Consider the following 25,863-nt stretch of genomic DNA (forward strand, 5'->3'; position numbering starts at 1 on the left):
TTTTTGTTTATTTTATAATTTTAGTTTGAAAACTCGATGATATGGTTAATCAAGTAGCTAAACCACGAAGAGATCGAGCTTTGCATTGATTTTGTATGATATTTGGGGTTTATTTAACTACAATTAATTTAATTACCGTGAGTTTTTGTCAAAAATACGAATACGACTTTTACTAAACAGTAATTATCAGCAATTATCAATAACCAATTGAAATTAGTTGGTTAATACGCACAATGCCTGTAATATTACTTAGTAATTTTTTCCCCCAGTCCTCTTATATTTTCTAATCTGTTTATATATTCTATATTATATATATTCTACTGGAAACATTCAACAATTGTGTGAGGAAATCTCTTCAATTTGTTTCTTCATTATTTTCTAAAATTTTGAAAAAAAAAATACATATCTCTACTGTGCAGAATTTTTGTAGTAAATATTAATAGAAAGTTAAGAGTTAAGTTAAGAAACAGTTAATTAAAATTCCATAATTTATTTGCTTTTACATTTTTAAAATTTTGTACTTACATTTGGTAGTAAACATGGCCTAAGCCTTACCTAGCTTGGCGTGCCTATACAGCCTCTTTATTTTGCGCTGCTCATAAAATATGCTCATACGTGAGCGATATCGCATGTTGTTTATACACCTATTTATCAGGAACAACCAACAGGGTAATTTCAATAACTTAAATAGCAAATGCAAATGCAGCTCTGCTCGGTCTGCCTTGGTTCGCTTTAAGCCAAAAAAAGGGTTAGGATTAAAGCTGTATCTGTATCCCAGCTCTGCTGTGGGACTAGGGCTGAAGTTGTTGTTGTAGCTGTGGGCGTGTCGCCATCGTCGTCGGGGCACTTGAGTCAACGAAGCTGTGCGCTGCTTGCCGCATGCTGCATGGTGTTGCGATATAAAATTTCCAGGTCAGTGAATATCCACTGCTAGTTGAGTAAAGAGTTTTATGCGCAAAGGATATACAAGTATAAAGAACAAGAACAACAAAGAGCTACTGGGCATAACGAAGGAACGAACGAACGAACGAACGAACGAGCGAAGGAATAGGAATGTGCGAAGTAACAAAGCATTGGGCATACACTTTGTGGCAATAAGGATGATGGACAGCTGGCGGTAGGCGCCCATACTTGCCACGCTTTAGCACACTTGCCACTCTGATTATATTCTGCCACATGAGACCCAATTTGTGGTCGTCGATGAGCAGCAGCCAGTCTTCAAAGGCAGGCGCATAAATTAAAACAGCATTGTATTTCCCTTACCTCCCCCAAGCACCAACAGAGACAGGACGACTTCCCGAGAGACTTTTCAGTCGCCAACCTGGCTGGCCGGATGCGAATTCCACATCACCTGGCGTTAGTGCGCACGCTTGTAATCAATCAAGCTGTAAAGTATTTATTAAACGATATTATGGGGTTTCACCGCACAAGCACACACACACACACACACACATACCAACACACACAAACAGACCAAGGAATTTCTGCCCGCACGTTCCCACATTGACTTTTTTTAATAGCTTCATTGTTTCGCTTAACAGGATTTCATTTCATTAAATATACAAACAGAAGCAAGCATTATGCTCAAGCATCAACTAGAGATGGCAGGCAGGGGCTCATCTGCATGCCACACGCTTGCGAAACGACAAGAAATTATTAACAGTGTATAATATGATAATGCTGGTAATTATCATAAACACTCACTTCTGCATAAATTCTCCGTACGAGTACAATGGGAAATAGGTTCTTAAATCGATTCTAAAATAGAGCATACTTGTAATATTTAAAGTAAAAGGAAACGGATGGACAAGTAACTTAATTAATAAGCAATATCTAATCCTTTAGAAGAAAACGAAAATTGTGTTTTAAAAAATGAATTTATAGTTGGATACCCTTTGCTCTTAAAAAACTGTAATAACCTCTTTGGCATCGATAAATTTTGTTGTTGTCACTAGGCATTATTTTGTAACATTCCTTCCTTCGTAATTCTCAGCATTTCCTTCCATATAAAGTAATATTATTTATTTTATTTGTTTATTTTTTATTTATTTATTTTTCATCGACAAACAATGCAGTCGATGTACATAACAAAAAATCGATACAATAGAGAACTTAAACTAAATAAAACTAAAGAAATAAAAATGCCTATAAAAATGACAAATCTAATAACGAATCCGACACGGATTGAATGACAAGTCTGTTCAATTGGGTTCAGGTCTGGAAATTGTGGTCGCGAATTCCTTCTTTTCTGTTTGTTTTATAAAGTTGATTGACATAATCAAATTATTTGAAGTCGAATAATCAAAATATTCAAAATATAATACCGTATACTAGTATGTTTCTGGCACACTCTACAAGTATAAATGCTATTAATTACTATTGTTTTTTATTTTATTTTATTAGTATTCATTATTTATTTTATTAGTAGAATTTTATTAGTAAAATTATTAATAAACCATTTTTTTTGTAAAATGATTCTTCAAAAAGATTCAATTTTTATAGAATTATTGTTCTTTTTTTTATCAGACATAACACAATAGTTTGCTAATTTACAAAATGCGACACCTAATATTTGACACTTTATTTGTTTGCAATTTGTAATTATAAATAATAGTAATGATGTAATAATGTCGGCTTACCTGGAGCTTCACTGGCTTTAAATTTAGATTCGATTTAGGCTTTATTCTGAAGTCTTGCAGCGTAGAAAAGGCTTGCATTTCGTAAATGATTTATAAACGGTGTAAATTTGTAAATGATTTATAGTGACAATTTCGTTGAGTGTACTTGAAACTAATTACTTAATGTCCTTTTTTCGTGTGCCTTCCTCTTTAGTTTTTTGATTTCTTCGTGCTTCTCCGGTGATTGTTTCTTACGATAACACGATACCATGGCCCGTGCACACCTCTAACTTAAACACACTCTCACACACTTGCACATACTACATACATACATACAAGCTGACATGTGTAGCTGGCATTTTGTATTGCCTCGCTCAGGGGTTTTACAGCTATGGCATTCATTGTTGTTGCCGCTTGTTAACCCAGACGCAGCCCGTAAGGTATTTGTTGTGCTGCTTGCCTGGCTGTTGCCTGCTGCCTGCTGGCTGCTGCCTTCAAATGAAGCCAAAAACGTTGATGCTGTGTTTTTGCTTTTGCTTTGTGCCTGGCTGTTTATATAATAGTTGACTTTTTCACAGGTTTTCATAGCAGCAATCAAGGCGCGCCAGCTACAAAGCGTTTTCATTTGGCAGTCTGGCGGTCTGGCGGTGTAGCAGGCAGCCCCGTTTCCTTTTCCCTATTGCCATTAAACACCACGTTGCTTTGCGAGTACGTTTCATTCAATTTCAATTTATACTTGTGTTGTTCTTGTTGTTATTGTTATTGTTGGCGTTGTTGTTGCTGCTGCTTTGCAGCACTCCAGCTGCAATTTTAGCTACTCCTCTCTTTATTTCTGTTAATTTCTTTTACGTTTTTATTATTTCATGCGCTTTGACGCGCCTCTCGAGGCATCATCGTCTGACTGCCTTGGCAATTTTATCTTTTAATTAAAACTGGCGATATGAGACTGCGAACGTGGACTTTCCCACAGATACGTATACATATGTACGCTTTCGAGTACTACATAGGTGCATTAATTAAGCGTTTTATTTGCAAAAAAAGAAAGAAAAAAAGGCACTTCCAAAAAGTTAAATAAAAACGTGTAAGCCTCAGCATTTGTTTTATTTGCCGGCTCGCCCAAAATGGATTCCATGGGCTCGGTTTGTCTGCCGGAAGTGTTGGTCGTGCATGTGACGGCTGCTTTCCACTCATTTTGCGCAATTAAGTGCCACGAATTGGTCGTGTGGGGCAGCCTGCTCCCGTTTCCTGCTACAGCAGGTCCAGCAAAAAGGCTAATTGACTTTAAGCTTTTTGGCTTTTATGTGTGTATGTCAAATAGGCGCTGCCCCGACAGCTGCCGCTCTTCCTCTATTCCTCTGTAATGTATGTGGGGAGGCAGGCGAGGTGGGGGCGTAGGTCGTGGCCCTACAAATTGTCTGCCTTTGTTGTGATTGGCTAAACTAAATATTGTGTTGCCGCCAACGATCGCAAAACCTTTTCAAATTTAAACACACTCTCATTTCTCTCCAGGCAATAATTTAATAAACAAACTTTGATTCTTTAATGAAATCAATTAAGCTTTGGTCAACAAAAGAGCAATGAGCAAAATAGTGGAAATCAAATACTAATTGCACGTTTCCAATACTTTCAGAGATCTAATTTTAATTGTCATTTTTATCGTTAACACAATATTGTTTATATACTTCCCTATACTGTATATACATATAACTATGAAAAACGAGACATTTGTTTTTATTTATTTACTTATTTCATCAACTTGTTTGTTGCAGTGGTGTAAAATAAAACGAAAACAAAAAGAAAATCAATAAAATATAGAACTCAAACTAAATAAACCAAAAGAAATAAAAAAGCCTTTAAAAATGATAAAAATATCTAATAACGAATCCGACACGGTGGGGGAATTTTATTTGCCAAACGGCCAGCTATGCCCCGATTCACAGCAGAGAGTAGTCAGATACGTTATTATCTTAAATTAGTTGCTTGAACACAATTATTGTTAATTAATATTATAAAACAATAAATATTCCACGGTTCTTGGAAAAATCTCTTAGCTCTTCCAATTTCGTTTTTCTAGAGAGCAAAAGTCCTTTTCTTTAATCTTAATCATTAAATTTGTCTGCTAATAAAATTTCTTTAAATGTTATTGCTAAAGAAATATGTTAAGCTATCAAGCGTTTACTGTATAGCTTTAAAATAATATATTAACGTTCTCTCCTTTCCTTATACTCTTTGCAGGTAAGCCAAGATGTGGAATGAAGTCTTCAATTCCACGCCCTTCCGCTAATTGCCTTTCACACCTCCATGTTCTAGTCGCAGCCAAATTGTAAGTTACAAAGTGGTAGCATTTATACGATTAATATATATGTACATATGTACATTATTTTGCACACAACCGCTGTCATTATGTATGTCTCTTGATCCAAAGAGACGGGCTATATGTTTGCTGGTCGAGTCAACAGGCGTGCCAAAGAGCGGGCATGTCAAAAATAAAATACTCGCACACAAACAATCGCACATGCATACATATAGAAAGATATGTATGAGTGTTCAGTTATAAATAATTTCTGGCAAAAAATCAGCAATATTTTCCGTTGATCTCCAAGTATAGAGCGTTGGCTGAATGCCAAACAAAAAACATTTCGAGCGGCCTGCGCACAACAAATCGCGCATACGCCATGTATACACCATCACTTATGTGTGTGTGAGTGAGTGTATTGTGGCGATTATTGTTGTATTAGTAGACATACTCTGGAGCATTTTGTTGGTGCTGGTCAGTGAGTGCGACGGCTCTTAAATGCAAAGAGAAGCGAGAAAAGAGTGCCTGAAAATCGTTCATCTTCGTGTAATAAAAATAAACAAAAGGTGAAGGATGAAAAGATTATTGTTGTTTATTTATTAGTTGTATGTACATATATTTATGTTTGTTTAGCTGCGTGTCGGCATAATTTATGTTGCATTTGGTCGACGGGCGCAAAAGGCAATACTTTGTACACGTTTTTCTTGCTTTTCTTGCTTTTCTTGCTTAACTTGCCTTGCTTTTCGAAGTCACTAAATCAGAGGCTGGCCAAAGCTGCCAAATTCTTTGTCATTTTCACTTTTTCCCAAGCATTTTCTTCGATGTTTCTATATACTTGTATGTATGTATGTGTGTACTATATGAGTGTGGAAGTTGGGGGCGAAGTGGTTGCTGTCTCTGTATGGCTCATTAATTTGTGTCTAATTAGTTTTGATTTTTATTTCAATTGTGCGCAAAATATTTTTGTTCTTTCACATGAACGACGAACAAGGACGTGACTTTGGCAAAGAACTTGGGCAGCCATAGATCAAAGCAGCGAGCATGTTGACATTGTGAAGAAAAGAAATAAAAATGACAGCAAATATATCGAAATCGTAAATAAATATTGAGAATTAGTTGGCCAGAGTCATGCTATTCTAGAATTTCCATTTACAGCTGCTGCCGCGAAACTGTGAGAAATTGCCAACTGTCCGACATTTTAAGCGCTTTTCAATTACACACCCACAGACAGATTTTCACACCCACACAATATACTATGTGGGGCCGATGTCGACACGGCCGCAAAAATATACAGTTCTTGACCAAATTTGGCAAAGAAGCGCGCGACTTGCACGCGATTCGCTCTTGGCCGTGCAATAAACACACCAAGTGTGCAAAAACAATAACAAAAAACCATTTGGCAACTACGTTGCTATTGCTGTTGTTGTCTTTGCCTTTGTTGGCCATGTCGTTGGACTTTTAGGGCTCAGACAGCTTGGCATAATGGTGCGCGCACGCCAGCCCGTTGGCCAAAGAGGCAGGCGCATTTTTTTTTCCTCTAGAGTTTTTGCCTGTTGCAGCGCTACAATGCCTTTCGACTTTCCTTTTCTGGCTTGTTTTTTTTTTTTGCTCAGTTTTTCAGTGCCTTCTTTACATTGGCAACATGCCAAAAGTTTTCACATTCAACTTACATGGCAGGCGGGCCAGTCAGAACTTCGACTGTGCCTGACATGACAAGGAACGGGCGACGGTTCATTCTTTGTTGATGGCTCTGTTGTTATTTGGCGTTGGTTCGAATCAGGCGTTGCTGGTTGTTCGTTGTTGGTTTAATGGCCAACATATTTAAGTTTCCTCTTGCATGTTACACTTCATATTTTGAAGGCGCATGCGAAAATCTTCAATTGAATGACGGACGACAGCCGCAGCACGAAATTGCGCATAAATGATGGATGGATGGATGGATCGAGTGCACGGCGTCATTCATTCAGTGGGCCATTTCAATGATTTGGCAAAGTGAGAAGGAACTCGCATTGAAAACAGGAAATTGCAATAAATTTCCTCAAGCTTGAGCTATACAGATGATGCGTCAAGACTAATGCACATTTCTAGGCAGTTATTGTACACAAAGTTGGCTCGTTTCTCGTCGATATATTCAATATGTAAATAATACTAAACCTTTATTTAGTTTTTATTGTTGAAATTTGAACAAATTCAATATAAAACGCATTTAAAGTAATTCAACAATTCATATTCCAAGACCCAAAAAGCTAGCGCTGTTTAAAGCGGTTTTCAAAAGCATGGAAACTAAAACTGCAGTTAATCCATATTATTTAATATAAAAAACGCTAAGCACTGCTAAAAAATATATTATTTGCTGGATTAATTTTCAATTATCGAAAGTTGTAAACAAAAATTGGTGCTACAAAAGGGTAATCATAAGCTATAAATTATTGAAAACTTTGCATTAATTCTAGTTGATTTTTATTTTGTATCTATGAGAGAATACAGGTTTCGTTTAAACTAACTTTCAACTAACTTCTTTAATGCAATTACAAGTATTAAATAATAGTATTCGATCTATCTTAAACCCCTATTTTTTTAGGTTCATACACGAATCGAATATTTTTATTTATTTTGTTTTCCACAATTTCCACAATGAGACACAAATAATATTTACTTTTTTTTTTGCTTGTTGCTTTCTTCCAAATAAATGACACACACAGCAGATTTCGGTTTTAAAACATTTATGTATTTTATTAGTTCGTTATCATTTTCGTTAAATAATTTATTATTTATTTCATTGTTCAGCTCTAACTACATGTATTCGCACCTTTCTCACGCTCCATCGCTTGAAATCGTAAAGTCTTAGCTGCTACATATGTATATGCATGCAATTATGTATATAGTATGTATATATTTAGTAAATATGTATACTTGTAACTAAAACTATTATTGTTCGAATGTATGCGTTAATAATTCATAAAATGTTCGTTATTCCTTTTTTAGTTGTAAATGTTTAATTATGCATATGCGTAATGTTTTTGTTTCGGTTAATTACATTTTGAATCGGTTTTGATATTTGAGCTTAGTGTCATGCATACGAGTATACAAATTGCCGGCTTTTATTTAAGATGTAAACAGAAGCATAAACACAGAGTATTAATTGCTGAAATGTTAGCCAAGCACTTTGCAGCACAAACTTTTAATTGTGAAATTCCTTAGAAATTGTAATTTAGCCCGCTCCCAAATGCAAACATGCGTAGGGTTGCAATTAAATGAATATCAAATCTTTGTGGCAAAAACTTTGCACACATCAATATACGAGTACATATCTACTCGTAAATATAAGCCTGTATGTATGTGTGCATGTGTGTTTCTAGCGAATTTTGATCAAAACTTAAATTTCCTGCCCGCACTTGAGCACACGCAGGCCAGCACTCAGAGCAAGTGGTTTGAGGGTTCCTTGCGAAAAATGTAACCACACTTTGAAGTTTTTCCTGCTCAGCACACGCTGTCAATTTAAATGCTTTTTGGGGGAGTGGGAAGAGGTAGCCGACCCGCCATCCCAAATGGCCAAGCCTATTGTGAAAGCTCACATACAGTCGCAGTCGCAGTCGTAGCGAACGGGGTCAAGTGTGTATATTTCACTGTTCAAGTGCTGTCCATGGTCGGTCGACCGAAGCTCAAAAGAAAACAATAAACTGTGCGGTGTGCCAAAACAAAAAAAAAAAATGAAAGGGGCAAGAGACTGAATCAAAAAAAAAAAAAAAGGAAAAGGCGAGTAAGTGTTCACGACTAGAAATCAATAAAAAGTAAAGCCATTCGCCACGCCTCAACGCCGCAGCCAGTGAGTGCTTGCCAGCCATTACATTGGCCAATCGACACGCACACACTCACACACACATATATATATATTTATAGCCAACATATGACTGCATTAGGCAAGCTAATGTAAGCATTTTAAGTACTTTAAGTACTTATGCCCGAGAGCTCGAGGCTTCGATGTTAATGCGCTTTTCAAGCGCAGCCGAAAAGTAGGCAACAGAAATTGTTCGCTCTCGTTGGGAGCCAGAGACGACTATACTTGTATCGTTGTGGTTTAAAAAGTTTGCTGTGCGGCTGTTGAAATTAATTACATAGTTATTTATAATAAACATATACATACATACTCTTGTATACATGTATGTATATATGTATGTACCTTTATCTGCCACACAGCATAAAAGCCACAAAAGCAGCAGTAATGGCAATAACAATGGCTGGGCTGGGCTGTACGGCTTAATTATAAAATGAAATACGCGCCCCTGCTGTGGGTGTGGCAGATAAACAAAATCATTTTTAAATGAATGCGTTTTGCGCGCTTCGGTCCGTTATTCTTTTTTACTCGTCGCCGCCTGCTATTTTTTGCATAACTTTGTGCTTAAACTTTTGTTCATTTGCATCTTTTACAATTCGCTGTGCGATTTTTTGCTCTCTGCGCCTTCAACGCGGTTTATTGTTGAGTCAACTTTCATTGTTGTATGTCTGGGTGTGTGTATTGGTGTGCTGGTGTGTTTGTGTGTGTATACTATGCATTCATGACAGAGCTCCCAAGACTACCGTTACTAATTAGCGCGCAACCTAGTTTAACAGTTCTTAGTTCTGCGACGCCGTTGTTGTAGCTTCTGCTGTGGCCGCGACTGCCACGACGGCTTTATCTCGACGCCGACAGGCGCGACTTTTCTTTGATTTCAGCTTGACTTGCCCGCACCTTCTACTACTTGGCTTCATTAAATAGAAACCACAAGCAGGCCAAGAAGCTGCCATCGCTTGACTTTTGCCTTCCTTGTCTTCTACCACGGATTCTACTGCTCTGCTGCTTTTAGTGGCTCTGGTTTCTTATATTCTCCTTTTTCTTGTTGCTGTTGCTGTTGCTGTTAGACAAATATAATTTCGTTGCGCTCTGACTTTTGTGCCGGAGTCGGCTGACGTTGAAACGCGTAAACGTTGACGATTAACTGCGCCATGAAAATAAAGCAAAATAAAACGATTAGAACCAAATACAGAAAGATATCGCGCAACATGACGTGCGACGAGAGCTTGCGGCGTCCAAGCTCTTGTTTATATTGCTATAGACGTCTAAATATGTCGTCTCCACAGCTTCAACTTCCACTTGGACTTGTGCTGCTGCTCCTGCTCCTGCAGCTGCTGCTACTGCTTGCTATGTGGCACTCAGCCAGTACTGAGCGAGCACTTTAAGTTGCATGCCCCCCCTGCTGTGCATTCAGTGTCTCTCTGTCTCTATTGCTGTTGCTGTCGCTGTCTCTGTCTCTGTGTGGGTAAGCGTGCCTCTCTCTGTCGCCTGCAATGCCTCCAATTCATTGCCCTGAGCTGTGGCGACTGTTGTCGGTGCTGTTGATGTTACTTCTGCTGCTCCAGCAGCGCTTCACAGGGAACTGCAATGGATAAGAGCCAGCATGCTACACTGTTAAAAAACTTTTTCACTTTCAAAATAAAATTAATTTTAAAATGTATGTTACTCGATATAAATTGTTATTAATACAAATGCTTTGACGCTAAATAACTTAAGCAAGGAACCCTTTCTTATCCTCTGAAAAAATAATTGTCTCCATTTAAATACGTTTTTACAAATATTTTACAATTGAAATATTATAAAATTATGTTAACATAAATAAATAATGAGAAAAGAAAAAAAAATATAATTGGATATTTTAGTGTCACCACTTCTTAGACTCAAGAAGAAGACACTGTACACTGACTATTAGAAATCAATTTAATCCCTGCTTTTCAATTCCATGTTCTAAGACAACAGAAAGAGGAAAACGAAGGAAGGAAATCTCTGAAAAATACTACATAATTAGAAATAGCTGGAGCGGTGCTCAAACAAACAATGCACAAATGCACTGCTATTTGATATTAGACGGATATAACGATTTTATTTTAAATAGTTTCGTTAAGCTGTGATGCAACTTTAGATCTGATAAGCATTGCAATTATATACAGTAGTATGCTAGAGATACAGTCAATTACTACTTAACACCAGTTGTATGTATTACTCGTATATAGAACCTGTCGTTATCTACTTAAACAAGCTGGCATTTAATGGATTTCAAGACGTCCAATTCTTCAAATATTTAGCACAAGATCAAAGTTTTTGCGTGTTTTTCCCAAAGTGGAGAGCAGCAGTGTTACAGTTAAAGTTAATTTAAGTTCGTATGTGTGTGTGTGTGGTGGGGTGTGTGTATGTGAGGGTGTGTGAGGGTGCTTGGGAGTGTCAAAATCTCTTGGGTCCCAGTAGACCAACATAAGATGCCATGGAATTTCATTGAAAAATGCCTCAGCCCTTACAGCTATCCGAGGATAAGCGACAATGGACGTTAGCAGGACACAGAGCGCTGGATGCTGGAGGACCGCCGCACATTAAGCTCGACAACTGGCACAACATTGTTCAAATTCCTTACACTTTTATGCTCTGTGCCTGTTATAACATGCGCGAGGATATTTCACAACCATCTACATCCTTTTCTCCCTCCTGTTGCCTGCTAGGCAGACATACAGGCAGTCAGTCAGTAAGTCCGACAGGCAGACAGACAGACAGACAATGCCATTACGCATACGCAGCTTTATCTGCAGTCCAACGAGTTGGGCGCAAAGATTCATCATCGCGAGGAATCAGAACACTCCACACACACACGCACACACACACACACAAACGCTTATCTACTCGTACTTGCACACATGTTGCATAATTGCATTTCATGTTGCAGAGCAGCTGCTGCTCCCATTGTTATGCTAGTTGTTGTTGTAGTTATTATTGCCGCAGCATTTGTATTCACATTTGTGCTGTCTGTTTCCCCCCAATATGTAGTATATTTTTTTTACCATTTCATTCTCGTTATGTGGGCATTAATATGCAAAAAGTTTGTTGCGGGCATAAAAGATGGGGAGCAAACAAAGCGTGCAAATAAATCAAAGCGAATGAAATTTACCAAAGGAAGTGCAAAACAAAAAATAAATAAATAATTAAAATGGGCGTTTGTCATGCAGTGAAATAAATGAATAAAAAGCATGTGTATGCACTGAAGAAAAATACTATTTCAATTAAAGGCACAATAATTGTTTATTTTCAATTAAATTGTCTACAAATGTTCCTAAAAAGAGGCAAGTTGAAACATTTTAAAGAATTGAATGAAATTTGTTATTTTAACTAAAATAAGAGGTAAAGGCTTTTCACATTCATTTGCTTTTTAATTTTGAATTCTGAAAAAGGAAAAGTTTTCGATTAGCTTGCTTCCCCAACATAGCTCGCAACATTAAATGTTGCTGCAAACGGAGATATTGTTGCAAGCAAGAATTTGTAACATTTTCTTGTTGCTGCATTGTTGCTATGACTGTTGCTGGAGATCACAACATTTTCACTCTTAAGCCAATTAGCTAATACAATATTTTCGATGAATTTTAAATCACTTCACGCACACGATAGCCGAAGGAGAATGAGGAATTAAACAGTGGAATATGAAAATATTTGCCTGTGGAAAATTATTAGGTATTTTATTATTCAGGTCTGTTCTCATCTGTGAGCTCCATCTTATTTTTCTCTCTGTCTCTTACACTATGTTTGTATATAAATCGAAATTTTAACAATTGTTCAAACATTGGCGTTAGTATGTAATCGAAGTTGCTTACAAATATTTATGCAGAGTTATCGGTTTCAGTTGAGGAATGCAAAAAAGACATGCAACAATTTCACACTTGTTTAAATTTAATTATTTCTGCTGGAAAATTAAATTAACTTTTTTTAGCAATTTAAGAATGTTACGTTCTTAACCCTGACTGCTTTATTGACCCGCTTAATTAATCATATGGTTTTCAAAGCGGTTTCTGCGTGCATGTTTGCCATTGAAAAATGCAGTTTTTTTTAAACACAAAAAAGGTGACATCAATGGTATTTTTCATTTTCGTTGCTCAATTCAATTCAGAAATTGCAACAATTTGGCTCGGCGCTCCCTCTCAATTAGTGCAAAATATTTTTGAGTCATGTGGCTGACAATTTAATTTAAATTTTGCATAATTAAACTTATTTCCATAGAAAGTTCAGAGCATGTGTGGGGGCCTAGGTTAAACTGTGCACCCATTCAATGTGAATGCAGTGTGGAATGTGGAGCGCGACCCTCGGAACATACACACACACACATACACATGTATGCAGAAAAGCGACTTTCATAAAAGTCAACCACATGCGTGGAAATTCGTTTGAGGGCATTTCAAATAAAAGAGTCATGGTCTAAAAAGGCACGCATGCCTGCACACGGTTATCAACGGATGGCCAAGCGGCAAGTGCCAGTAAGTGTTAGAGCTGGTAATGGTATTGCCATTTCCAATGCCTGCTGCATGTGGTTGACGTTAACGTTGACAGTGCAGGAAACATCGTAGATCAAAAGGCATGCAGTTGGAACCCACACTTTTATTTCTGTAGGCCAACAACGGCCAGGCAGCGCCAACTGGCGCGTATTTGTATAGAAATCCAATTGGCGCTTTGAGCAGCCATCAGAGCCCAGCCACTGCGAGTTTTCAATTAAACGCTTATCATGCCCATTGCACCCCATCGCGAACTAAATGAATTTTCAACCCCAATCACAGTAAACAACATTCGAAAATTTCAATGAAGAAACATGTGGAAAGAATAGTGTTTTGGTTTTTTATTATTTGTGTTGACTAACAGGAGCAGAAATTAAAAACGAATGAAATGAAAATAATAAATAAATAAATTTGCATTACAATAGTAAATTGAAATTGATTATTGTTGAAGCAATTTAATTGAAATTAATTGAATTATTAATTAAAAAATTATATATAACAAAATTATTTATTTAAAACAAACACTTTGAATTTTATTTATTTATTCAGAGCTTCGTGCTAAAAAAATAATTTTGTAACATTTTAAAATTTTTGTAAAAAATGCATGCGTCGTTGTTAAATTGTCAGACACAACCTTAACAATGTTTGTTACATTATGGACTTACAACTCTAATTAATATTACATCCTGTATTTTAGCAATAAGTGCATATTATTAGTTTAAATACTAGTATTAGGAGTTTAAAAAGTATTTGAAAATACAAGTGGAAGATAATTCCATTTTAACCTCAATTCATTTTAAAAGCAGCAATTCACTTGAACCACACATTTCTGCACTGCAATATAATATTCATTTATTAATCGGTAAATGAAACAAAGTTGTTTTCAGCGGAAAATAATAAACTAAATTGCCCGCAAATGCTTTTAAACGTAAAACAAATGATGATGATGATGATGATGAATACATAAATACGAGTATATCTCAATTGATTCAGTTTATAAATCAACATATCCATTAATTAAGGAAAATTCTGTTTTAAACAAAATCAAAGAATACCGGTATTTCGCCACTGTTCGGTGCGGCTCGTTAAAACATTTAGAACACATTGATTGTTTTGGATTTCGCCGTGCGGCATGCAAATAGCCGTCGGGGCCAGCTTTGTAGCAACATCGTACCGTTGGTGCTGCTGAGGCAGAGGGGAACGAAGAAGTAAATGAAACATTGAACGGACCTGAACTTTGAGCCTTGACGCATGTAGCATGTGGAATGTGGCTGAGACTACAATTTTAACAATTTGTTAAAGAGATTTAACGCAAAGCATTATGGGAGGCTGGAAAGGAAGGGAGTGGAATGGAACGGATGTGGGTGGGAAGGGGCGGGGAAGCAGGGAAACAGGCGTGGCTGCCACACACTTTAAAACAAAATGCGAGACGCCCAAGATTATAAAACTCATTAAAAAAGTTTGAGCGCAAAATATTACAAGCATAGGGCCAAATGGAATACGAGGCGGATGCGTGCTCTGCTCCTGTCTACTTAAACAAAGATGGCGAGCAAACTTTTTCACAACTGTAGCGTTAAAAATGCAATAGAGAGCCAAGGCTGCCAGCCAAGAGCCACCAGCCACCAGCCATCAGCCATGGGCCAGAGGCCAGGGGCAGTCAGTCAATGAATGGACACTGATGGCTTTAAGGCGTGTGATTTGTGGAGCGAAAGGCGCGAGTGGCTGCTGAAAAGTTGCTTCAAGTGCTCGGCTTGAATTGTTTGTTGTTTTTGCACTCAGCACATGTTGCCAAATGGCTTTATTAAAATTGTGGCTACTGGCTGCCATGACTTTCGTATTACAATAAGTAACACACGCACGCAAAAATAACAGCAAAAAAATGGCAAATACACACACACACACACACACGCCAACAAGAAAAAAGGTTATGCCAAATAAATACATGCGAAAACATGGCACATGCCTCGTCCTTTGGTCCTTTTGTGGCTGGCAGCATGACTGCGTCTATGATGATGAAAACATTCATAAATCAGACGTCAAAGCAAAGGCAATAACATCAGCTACAACAAAAATAATAACAACAAGAACAAAAGTGCTACGCTCACCCACAACATACATACATACATATGTGAGGGCGAACGTGCAATGTGGCCAACACAGAAGGGTCAAAAGCATTTCGGCTGTACATTCTTCGAAAATAAAATCATGCAGAGCATTGCCCGGTTCGTAAATACATATACAAGTACAAGTATGTATGATGCTTACCCGCCCCAGGCAGTACCGCAATTGAAATGAAGTTGAAAAATATTATGGCTCCTAATAAACAAGAGAGCGTTGTTGTTTTTGTTTAATTTTCAGTAAATAGTGAGGCAAGTCGCTAAGATATGTCTACATGGCAAATATGAGGTTCGCAGCTGTAATTATTTAAAAGATATCAATGTTCATACAGTCGAACATACATGGCATAGATGGGTCGTGCCGTTATACTCTACACAGCCACCTCAGCTTGTTATATGCAATTAACTAGTGGGACAAACAACTAAGATAAATGTACATGCCAAATATGGGGCCCCCAACTATAACGAATTAAAATTTATCGAGGTTCATACAGTCGAACGTACTGACAAACGAACATGCATGGCGTAGATGAGTCTTCCCGACATACTAGCCTCTCCACATCCACCTCAGCTTGTTACATGCAATCAAGATTTCTTACCATAAAATCGACACACTTGACATTTGCATCAAGCACACACACACACACACACACACACAGAGAGTCACTCAGACACACTCATTTACTCACATACTAGGCTGCTTTTTGAAAGAGTTTGAAGCTTCGAACTTTAACGAGTGACGGACGCCCTGTAACTTGTCAAACATTTTCCTTAACACACAAAACATAGAGTTTGTGGCGGGCCATTAATTTCAAAGCCTTGGACCAGAACCAGCAGCAACAACAACAACAACAACAAATACAAAACAAGAACCAACAAAATGCAAATGAAATGTCACAGAAGCGCGCACGTCACTTTTTGCACAATGTGTGCTGGACAGTATGTTTTTAGGGTAGACCTACACTTATGATTAGGGACGCAGCTCGGCAACAATAACAACAAAACGGCAACAGCAGAAGCAACGGTACCAGCTAAAACAACAACAACAACAAAACAGCAACAACTGACAAGCAGGCAACACACGGCGCGCAACAAAAGTCAATGAAGTGTTAAATATCCTGCGGCGTAGACTACAAAATGTGACGTGGCTTGGCATTATCCCTTTTTCGGCACACACACACACACACACATACACATGCACACATATGTACATAAATCTACACACACTCACTCGCTCAAACACATGTTCAGTCATATACTTTTATTTGCATCTGGTTGGGCCAGCGAGCACGGTGTGCTTTGTTTTCATAATACGCAGCCATAAAATAACAGGCGGAACAGACACAACGACACTCATACGGACACAAACACACACATGCAAACACTCGTTTATATAATTATTTGAACACACCTGGGAAAGCTTAAAAATGATTGATTGATTCAATGCTTAATTGCTTGTTTGCTGACAGCTTTAGGAAATATGTTTGTTTTTAAATTAAATCTAAACAAAACTCAGAAACCACACAATTAAACAAACAATATACAATAAGCTAGAAATAAACATATAAAAAATAATATAAGCTTTTTTATATTTTTGTGATTTCTTTTTATTGTAATTGCAGTTAGAACAAAGTAGAAATACAAGTAGGACACAAACAAATAAAAATAATAACGAAGCGCTTACAAAACTACTTTTATAAATGTTTTGTTTAATAAATTAGCAGTCATATTACTCATTTTGAAATATAATTATAAATAAATATAAATTTTTAAAAATACTCTTCACTCGCTGCCACAACCGACATAGGTTAAATAAAAAGTATTTCTATATCTCTCAATATATGCTAATAAAAGAGTTTATATAAAAAAGGTTTTGTAGAACAAAAAATGGGCGATTGCCATGGCATTTAAAATGCATTTACAGCTTACAACAGACATTTTTATTAAATCCTGTATTAATTATTTGACTGTTCAATATTTTATTTTATTCAATATATATGAAATTTTTTAAAAGTTAAGACAACAAAACAAATCAATATTAATAAAAGCAGAGGCTTCAATTGCTGTTAACTCCTCTATGAATTATATGATTTTTTTTATTTTTATTTTTTTTTTTATTCAATGTTTAACAAAATTTTATTAAATGTATGACAACAAATCAACAAAACAAATCAATATTAATAAAAGCAGAGGCTTCAATTTCCGACAACTCCTTTAATTATATGACTTAATTGCATTTTTTTTTATTCTATTCAATATTTATGAAATTTTTAAAAATTTAAGACAACAAAACAAATCAATATTAATAAAAGCAGAGGCTTCAATTGCTGTTAACTCCTCTATTAATTATATGACCTCTTTGATTTTTTTTATTTTATTTAATGTTTAACAAAACTTTATTTTATGACAAGAAATTAAGTTAATATCAATAAAAACAACAACCAAAAATCTTTGGAAAATTTGCACAACAAGTTGCATTTACATTTAACCTTTTCGTTAATCATTCATTTACAACTTATATCAAAGAATGCCAACTATTTAAAGTACTTTGTAAAATTTCTACACCAACATTTTAATTTTCTCACACATGTTGAAAAATCAAAACACTTTTGTCTGCTAATGTGGCTATCAAAGACAAATACACGCACACACGCTCATATAATTAAAGGCAACAATGGCAGCAACTGGCAAACAAAACTCGCGGCATAAATCAGTAGCCGTGCTCGTCAGCGCCAGCGTCTGCGACGCGAGGTCTGCTGTCCTTTTCCTATTCCTTTCCCTGTCCTCAATCCGAGACCAAAATTCATTCACATGTGGCAGAGGCAAGAGATGCGAGCGAGTTAGCGCGCGCATTTCATTCATACATAATACACAAACATAAGCGCACACAAATAGGCCCATTCGTACTGGCATAAGGTAGAAGACATAAGACATTAAGCATCACGTATACGCACCGTGAAACGAAGCGGCCACATGGCGTACCACTGGACAAATGTCTCGCCGGCACGCACTTTTAATGCTGCTACTGCTGTTATTTGAAGCTGTAGACTGAGCGGCACTTAAATTATGTGCTTTGCTTTTATCACGCGCGCGTCGCAGGAAACCTCCTCTCGATTTTCAACCTGGAGCCTCAATTACCGCGGGCAGGCAGACGGCATGGCATCGTAAAATGGTCAGGAATTTCACTAACAAGCGAGCGCGCCTAAACTCTTTATTTTTTGGTTTTTTTTTTAAGCAATACACGTATTAATGCACAACAAAATTTAAATGCGTACCTGACTGCTTTATTGACCCGCTTAATTAATCATATGGTTTTCAAAAGGGTTTCTGCGTGCATGTTTGCCATTGAAAAATGCAGTTTTTTTAAACACAAAAAAGGTGACATCAATGGTATTTTTCATTTTCGTTGCTCAATTCAATTTAGAAATTGCAACAATTTGGCTCGGCGCTCCCTCTCAATTAGTGCAAAATATTTTGAGTCATGTGGCTGACAATTTAATTTAAATTTTGCATAATTAAACTTATTTCCATAGAAAGTTCAGAGCATGTGTGGGGGCCTAGGTTAAACTGTGCACCCATTCAATGTGAATGCAGTGTGGAATGTGGAGCGCGACCCTCGGAACATACACACACACACACACATACACATGTATGCAGAAAAGCGACTTTCATAAAAGTCAACCACATGCGTGGAAATTCGTTTGAGGGCATTTCAAATAAAAGAGTCATGGTCTAAAAAGGCACGCATGCCTGCACACGGTTATCAACGGATGGCCAAGCGGCAAGTGCCAGTAAGTGTTAGAGCTGGTAATGGTATTGCCATTTCCAATGCCTGCTGCATGTGGTTGACGTTAACGTTGACAGTGCAGGAAACATCGTAGATCAAAAGGCATGCAGTTGGAACCCACACTTTTATTTCTGTAGGCCAACAACGGCCAGGCAGCGCCAACTGGCGCGTATTTGTATAGAAATCCAATTGGCGCTTTGAGCAGCCATCAGAGCCCAGCCACTGCGAGTTTTCAATTAAACGCTTATCATGCCCATTGCACCCCATCGCGAACTAAATGAATTTTCAACCCCAATCACAGTAAACAACATTCGAAAATTTCAATGAAGAAACATGTGGAAAGAATAGTGTTTTGGTTTTTTATTATTTGTGTTGACTAACAGGAGCAGAAATTAAAAACGAATGAAATGAAAATAATAAATAAATAAATTTGCATTACAATAGTAAATTGAAATTGATTATTGTTGAAGCAATTTAATTGAAATTAATTGAATTATTAATTAAAAAATTATATATAACAAAATTATTTATTTAAAACAAACACTTTGAATTTTATTTATTTATTCAGAGCTTCGTGCTAAAAAAATAATTTTGTAACATTTTAAAATTTTTGTAAAAAATGCATGCGTCGTTGTTAAATTGTCAGACACAACCTTAACAATGTTTGTTACATTATGGACTTACAACTCTAATTAATATTACATCCTGTATTTTAGCAATAAGTGCATATTATTAGTTTAAATACTAGTATTAGGAGTTTAAAAAGTATTTGAAAATACAAGTGGAAGATAATTCCATTTTAACCTCAATTCATTTTAAAAGCAGCAATTCACTTGAACCACACATTTCTGCACTGCAATATAATATTCATTTATTAATCGGTAAATGAAACAAAGTTGTTTTCAGCGGAAAATAATAAACTAAATTGCCCGCAAATGCTTTTAAACGTAAAACAAATGATGATGATGATGATGATGAATACATAAATACGAGTATATCTCAATTGATTCAGTTTATAAATCAACATATCCATTAATTAAGGAAAATTCTGTTTTAAACAAAATCAAAGAATACCGGTATTTCGCCACTGTTCGGTGCGGCTCGTTAAAACATTTAGAACACATTGATTGTTTTGGATTTCGCCGTGCGGCATGCAAATAGCCGTCGGGGCCAGCTTTGTAGCAACATCGTACCGTTGGTGCTGCTGAGGCAGAGGGGAACGAAGAAGTAAATGAAACATTGAACGGACCTGAACTTTGAGCCTTGACGCATGTAGCATGTGGAATGTGGCTGAGACTACAATTTTAACAATTTGTTAAAGAGATTTAACGCAAAGCATTATGGGAGGCTGGAAAGGAAGGGAGTGGAATGGAACGGATGTGGGTGGGAAGGGGCGGGGAAGCAGGGAAACAGGCGTGGCTGCCACACACTTTAAAACAAAATGCGAGACGCCCAAGATTATAAAACTCATTAAAAAAGTTTGAGCGCAAAATATTACAAGCATAGGGCCAAATGGAATACGAGGCGGATGCGTGCTCTGCTCCTGTCTACTTAAACAAAGATGGCGAGCAAACTTTTTCACAACTGTAGCGTTAAAAATGCAATAGAGAGCCAAGGCTGCCAGCCAAGAGCCACCAGCCACCAGCCATCAGCCATGGGCCAGAGGCCAGGGGCAGTCAGTCAATGAATGGACACTGATGGCTTTAAGGCGTGTGATTTGTGGAGCGAAAGGCGCGAGTGGCTGCTGAAAAGTTGCTTCAAGTGCTCGGCTTGAATTGTTTGTTGTTTTTGCACTCAGCACATGTTGCCAAATGGCTTTATTAAAATTGTGGCTACTGGCTGCCATGACTTTCGTATTACAATAAGTAACACACGCACGCAAAAATAACAGCAAAAAAATGGCAAATACACACACACACACACACACGCCAACAAGAAAAAAGGTTATGCCAAATAAATACATGCGAAAACATGGCACATGCCTCGTCCTTTGGTCCTTTTGTGGCTGGCAGCATGACTGCGTCTATGATGATGAAAACATTCATAAATCAGACGTCAAAGCAAAGGCAATAACATCAGCTACAACAAAAATAATAACAACAAGAACAAAAGTGCTACGCTCACCCACAACATACATACATACATATGTGAGGGCGAACGTGCAATGTGGCCAACACAGAAGGGTCAAAAGCATTTCGGCTGTACATTCTTCGAAAATAAAATCATGCAGAGCATTGCCCGGTTCGTAAATACATATACAAGTACAAGTATGTATGATGCTTACCCGCCCCAGGCAGTACCGCAATTGAAATGAAGTTGAAAAATATTATGGCTCCTAATAAACAAGAGAGCGTTGTTGTTTTTGTTTAATTTTCAGTAAATAGTGAGGCAAGTCGCTAAGATATGTCTACATGGCAAATATGAGGTTCGCAGCTGTAATTATTTAAAAGATATCAATGTTCATACAGTCGAACATACATGGCATAGATGGGTCGTGCCGTTATACTCTACACAGCCACCTCAGCTTGTTATATGCAATTAACTAGTGGGACAAACAACTAAGATAAATGTACATGCCAAATATGGGGCCCCCAACTATAACGAATTAAAATTTATCGAGGTTCATACAGTCGAACGTACTGACAAACGAACATGCATGGCGTAGATGAGTCTTCCCGACATACTAGCCTCTCCACATCCACCTCAGCTTGTTACATGCAATCAAGATTTCTTACCATAAAATCGACACACTTGACATTTGCATCAAGCACACACACACACACACACACACACACAGAGAGAGTCACTCAGACACACTCATTTACTCACATACTAGGCTGCTTTTTGAAAGAGTTTGAAGCTTCGAACTTTAACGAGTGACGGACGCCCTGTAACTTGTCAAACATTTTCCTTAACACACAAAACATAGAGTTTGTGGCGGGCCATTAATTTCAAAGCCTTGGACCAGAACCAGCAGCAACAACAACAACAACAACAAATACAAAACAAGAACCAACAAAATGCAAATGAAATGTCACAGAAGCGCGCACGTCACTTTTTGCACAATGTGTGCTGGACAGTATGTTTTTAGGGTAGACCTACACTTATGATTAGGGACGCAGCTCGGCAACAATAACAACAAAACGGCAACAGCAGAAGCAACGGTACCAGCTAAAACAACAACAACAACAAAACAGCAACAACTGACAAGCAGGCAACACACGGCGCGCAACAAAAGTCAATGAAGTGTTAAATATCCTGCGGCGTAGACTACAAAATGTGACGTGGCTTGGCATTATCCCTTTTTCGGCACACACACACACACACACATACACATGCACACATATGTACATAAATCTACACACACTCACTCGCTCAAACACATGTTCAGTCATATACTTTTATTTGCATCTGGTTGGGCCAGCGAGCACGGTGTGCTTTGTTTTCATAATACGCAGCCATAAAATAACAGGCGGAACAGACACAACGACACTCATACGGACACAAACACACACATGCAAACACTCGTTTATATAATTATTTGAACACACCTGGGAAAGCTTAAAAATGATTGATTGATTCAATGCTTAATTGCTTGTTTGCTGACAGCTTTAGGAAATATGTTTGTTTTTAAATTAAATCTAAACAAAACTCAGAAACCACACAATTAAACAAACAATATACAATAAGCTAGAAATAAACATATAAAAAATAATATAAGCTTTTTTATATTTTTGTGATTTCTTTTTATTGTAATTGCAGTTAGAACAAAGTAGAAATACAAGTAGGACACAAACAAATAAAAATAATAACGAAGCGCTTACAAAACTACTTTTATAAATGTTTTGTTTAATAAATTAGCAGTCATATTACTCATTTTGAAATATAATTATAAATAAATATAAATTTTTAAAAATACTCTTCACTCGCTGCCACAACCGACATAGGTTAAATAAAAAGTATTTCTATATCTCTCAATATATGCTAATAAAAGAGTTTATATAAAAAAGGTTTTGTAGAACAAAAAATGGGCGATTGCCATGGCATTTAAAATGCATTTACAGCTTACAACAGACATTTTTATTAAATCCTGTATTAATTATTTGACTGTTCAATATTTTATTTTATTCAATATATATGAAATTTTTTAAAAGTTAAGACAACAAAACAAATCAATATTAATAAAAGCAGAGGCTTCAATTGCTGTTAACTCCTCTATGAATTATATGATTTTTTTTATTTTTATTTTTTTTTTTATTCAATGTTTAACAAAATTTTATTAAATGTATGACAACAAATCAACAAAACAAATCAATATTAATAAAAGCAGAGGCTTCAATTTCCGACAACTCCTTTAATTATATGACTTAATTGCATTTTTTTTTATTCTATTCAATATTTATGAAATTTTTAAAAATTTAAGACAACAAAACAAATCAATATTAATAAAAGCAGAGGCTTCAATTGCTGTTAACTCCTCTATTAATTATATGACCTCTTTGATTTTTTTTATTTTATTTAATGTTTAACAAAACTTTATTTTATGACAAGAAATTAAGTTAATATCAATAAAAACAACAACCAAAAATCTTTGGAAAATTTGCACAACAAGTTGCATTTACATTTAACCTTTTCGTTAATCATTCATTTACAACTTATATCAAAGAATGCCAACTATTTAAAGTACTTTGTAAAATTTCTACACCAACATTTTAATTTTCTCACACATGTTGAAAAATCAAAACACTTTTGTCTGCTAATGTGGCTATCAAAGACAAATACACGCACACACGCTCATATAATTAAAGGCAACAATGGCAGCAACTGGCAAACAAAACTCGCGGCATAAATCAGTAGCCGTGCTCGTCAGCGCCAGCGTCTGCGACGCGAGGTCTGCTGTCCTTTTCCTATTCCTTTCCCTGTCCTCAATCCGAGACCAAAATTCATTCACATGTGGCAGAGGCAAGAGATGCGAGCGAGTTAGCGCGCGCATTTCATTCATACATAATACACAAACATAAGCGCACACAAATAGGCCCATTCGTACTGGCATAAGGTAGAAGACATAAGACATTAAGCATCACGTATACGCACCGTGAAACGAAGCGGCCACATGGCGTACCACTGGACAAATGTCTCGCCGGCACGCACTTTTAATGCTGCTACTGCTGTTATTTGAAGCTGTAGACTGAGCGGCACTTAAATTATGTGCTTTGCTTTTATCACGCGCGCGTCGCAGGAAACCTCCTCTCGATTTTCAACCTGGAGCCTCAATTACCGCGGGCAGGCAGACGGCATGGCATCGTAAAATGGTCAGGAATTTCACTAACAAGCGAGCGCGCCTAAACTCTTTATTTTTTGGTTTTTTTTTTAAGCAATACACGTATTAATGCACAACAAAATTTAAATGCGTACCAGGCGGCGTATGCGTAATATTCAGCACTGAGTAGACTGTAGAGTTCGTACCGCGTATACGCACCGTTCGCTTCAGCGTCGCTGTCGCTTCTGCTGCTCGTTTGGCGGCTGCCATCGCATTTTATAGTCCTGCATTCGGCACTCCGATATTCGGGACTGGCTGCGTTCGGCTGCGCGCATTCGTCCTGTCGGCAATGTTTGTTGGCATTTTTCACTTGTTTGCCTGCCGGCAGGCGGGATGCCGTCCTTTAAGAAACCTCACAATTGCCGCCTCATGCGATATATACTTTTACACTTTTGTGTGTCAATAGTTTGCATGCGGAAATTGCTGTCGAGCAACGCTTAAGTCCTGCTATTCTTGTTGTTATCCTTTGCTAAATTTTGGCAACGGGCGTCGCACAACGCCCAAAATTTCATTCAATTTTGATTTTACTATATAAACGCAAACTAAATCGTTGAAGTTAAAATTGTATGCGTTGTAGCGTTGGAAAGCTTCATTAAGATGATGGATGGAAGTTCTTTAGAAGAATTTAAATCCATAATTAAACATTTTAAGGGATTTTACAATGTGAACATAATCCCTAATAGATATAGACATACACATCTGTCGCATGCATTGCAAGCTTAATTGTTAAGGCCAGCAAATGAGAAGGGGAATGAGATGTGTAGTGATAGGATATTATGTAGAGTAATAATTAATAAGTCTGACATATTTCTATACATTTGATAACTTTTCTTAACACGAAATTGACATTTTAAACATACAAAATGGCAGAAAAGTATAATCGCTTATCATTTTACTATTAACGAGTAATATTAAATGAATAGTTTCCACTTTTTTTTAAAGAAATATTCGTTTTAGTTAAAACAATGAAATATAAATGGCCAGTGTTTATTAAATAGAAACAAAAAGTGAATCATTCTGCCAACAAATCTAACAAAGCTAACTAAATTATGACATAAATCGGCCACTGATTGACTGCTGACATAATGCAATGGAAAGTTTAGTATTAAGCTTAAATTAAATTAAATTGTCAATTAAATGCAAGCATGTATTTATTTGAACTCATCTTCTACATTGAAGCCAAAAACAGAATTTGTTAAAAGTGTTGATATCTTTGTGCCCTAGAAAACCATTGTTTAATATTTTCTTCGATAAAATACAACTTAAAGGACAATCAATAAGTGTAGCCATCAGTTTTAGTACTCAAAGTCTTCTCCAAGCCCTTAAAATAGTGAAACTAGACCTGATCTAACTAAACCAATTATGGAAGTAAATTATTTTTTTATTTT

The 25,863-nt window shown here is 36.8% G+C and overlaps 2 protein-coding genes across 11 annotated transcripts in view; one reads left to right on the forward strand and one right to left on the reverse strand.

The window, feature by feature from the left end:
* The window catches only part of LOC115621826 (tropomodulin), a 103,803-nt gene that overhangs the window by 38,348 nt on the left and 39,592 nt on the right, over positions 1-25,863 (forward strand). The window lies entirely within an intron of this gene.
* LOC115621827 lies at positions 7,990-24,620 on the reverse strand. Its single transcript, XM_030515635.1, has 3 exons — positions 24,571-24,620; positions 18,323-18,643; positions 7,990-10,328 (listed from the first exon to the last, which is right to left on the reverse strand). The coding sequence occupies exon 3, from the start codon at positions 9,954-9,956 to the stop codon at positions 9,810-9,812; it is 147 nt and encodes a 48-aa protein (XP_030371495.1). The 5' UTR covers positions 9,957-10,328; positions 18,323-18,643; positions 24,571-24,620; the 3' UTR covers positions 7,990-9,809.

This window comes from Scaptodrosophila lebanonensis, unplaced genomic scaffold (assembly GCF_003285725.1).
Source record: "Scaptodrosophila lebanonensis strain 11010-0011.00,11010-0021.00 unplaced genomic scaffold, SlebRS2 tig00000024-arrow-pilon, whole genome shotgun sequence".
In the NCBI taxonomy this organism is placed as follows: domain Eukaryota; kingdom Metazoa; phylum Arthropoda; class Insecta; order Diptera; family Drosophilidae; genus Scaptodrosophila; species Scaptodrosophila lebanonensis.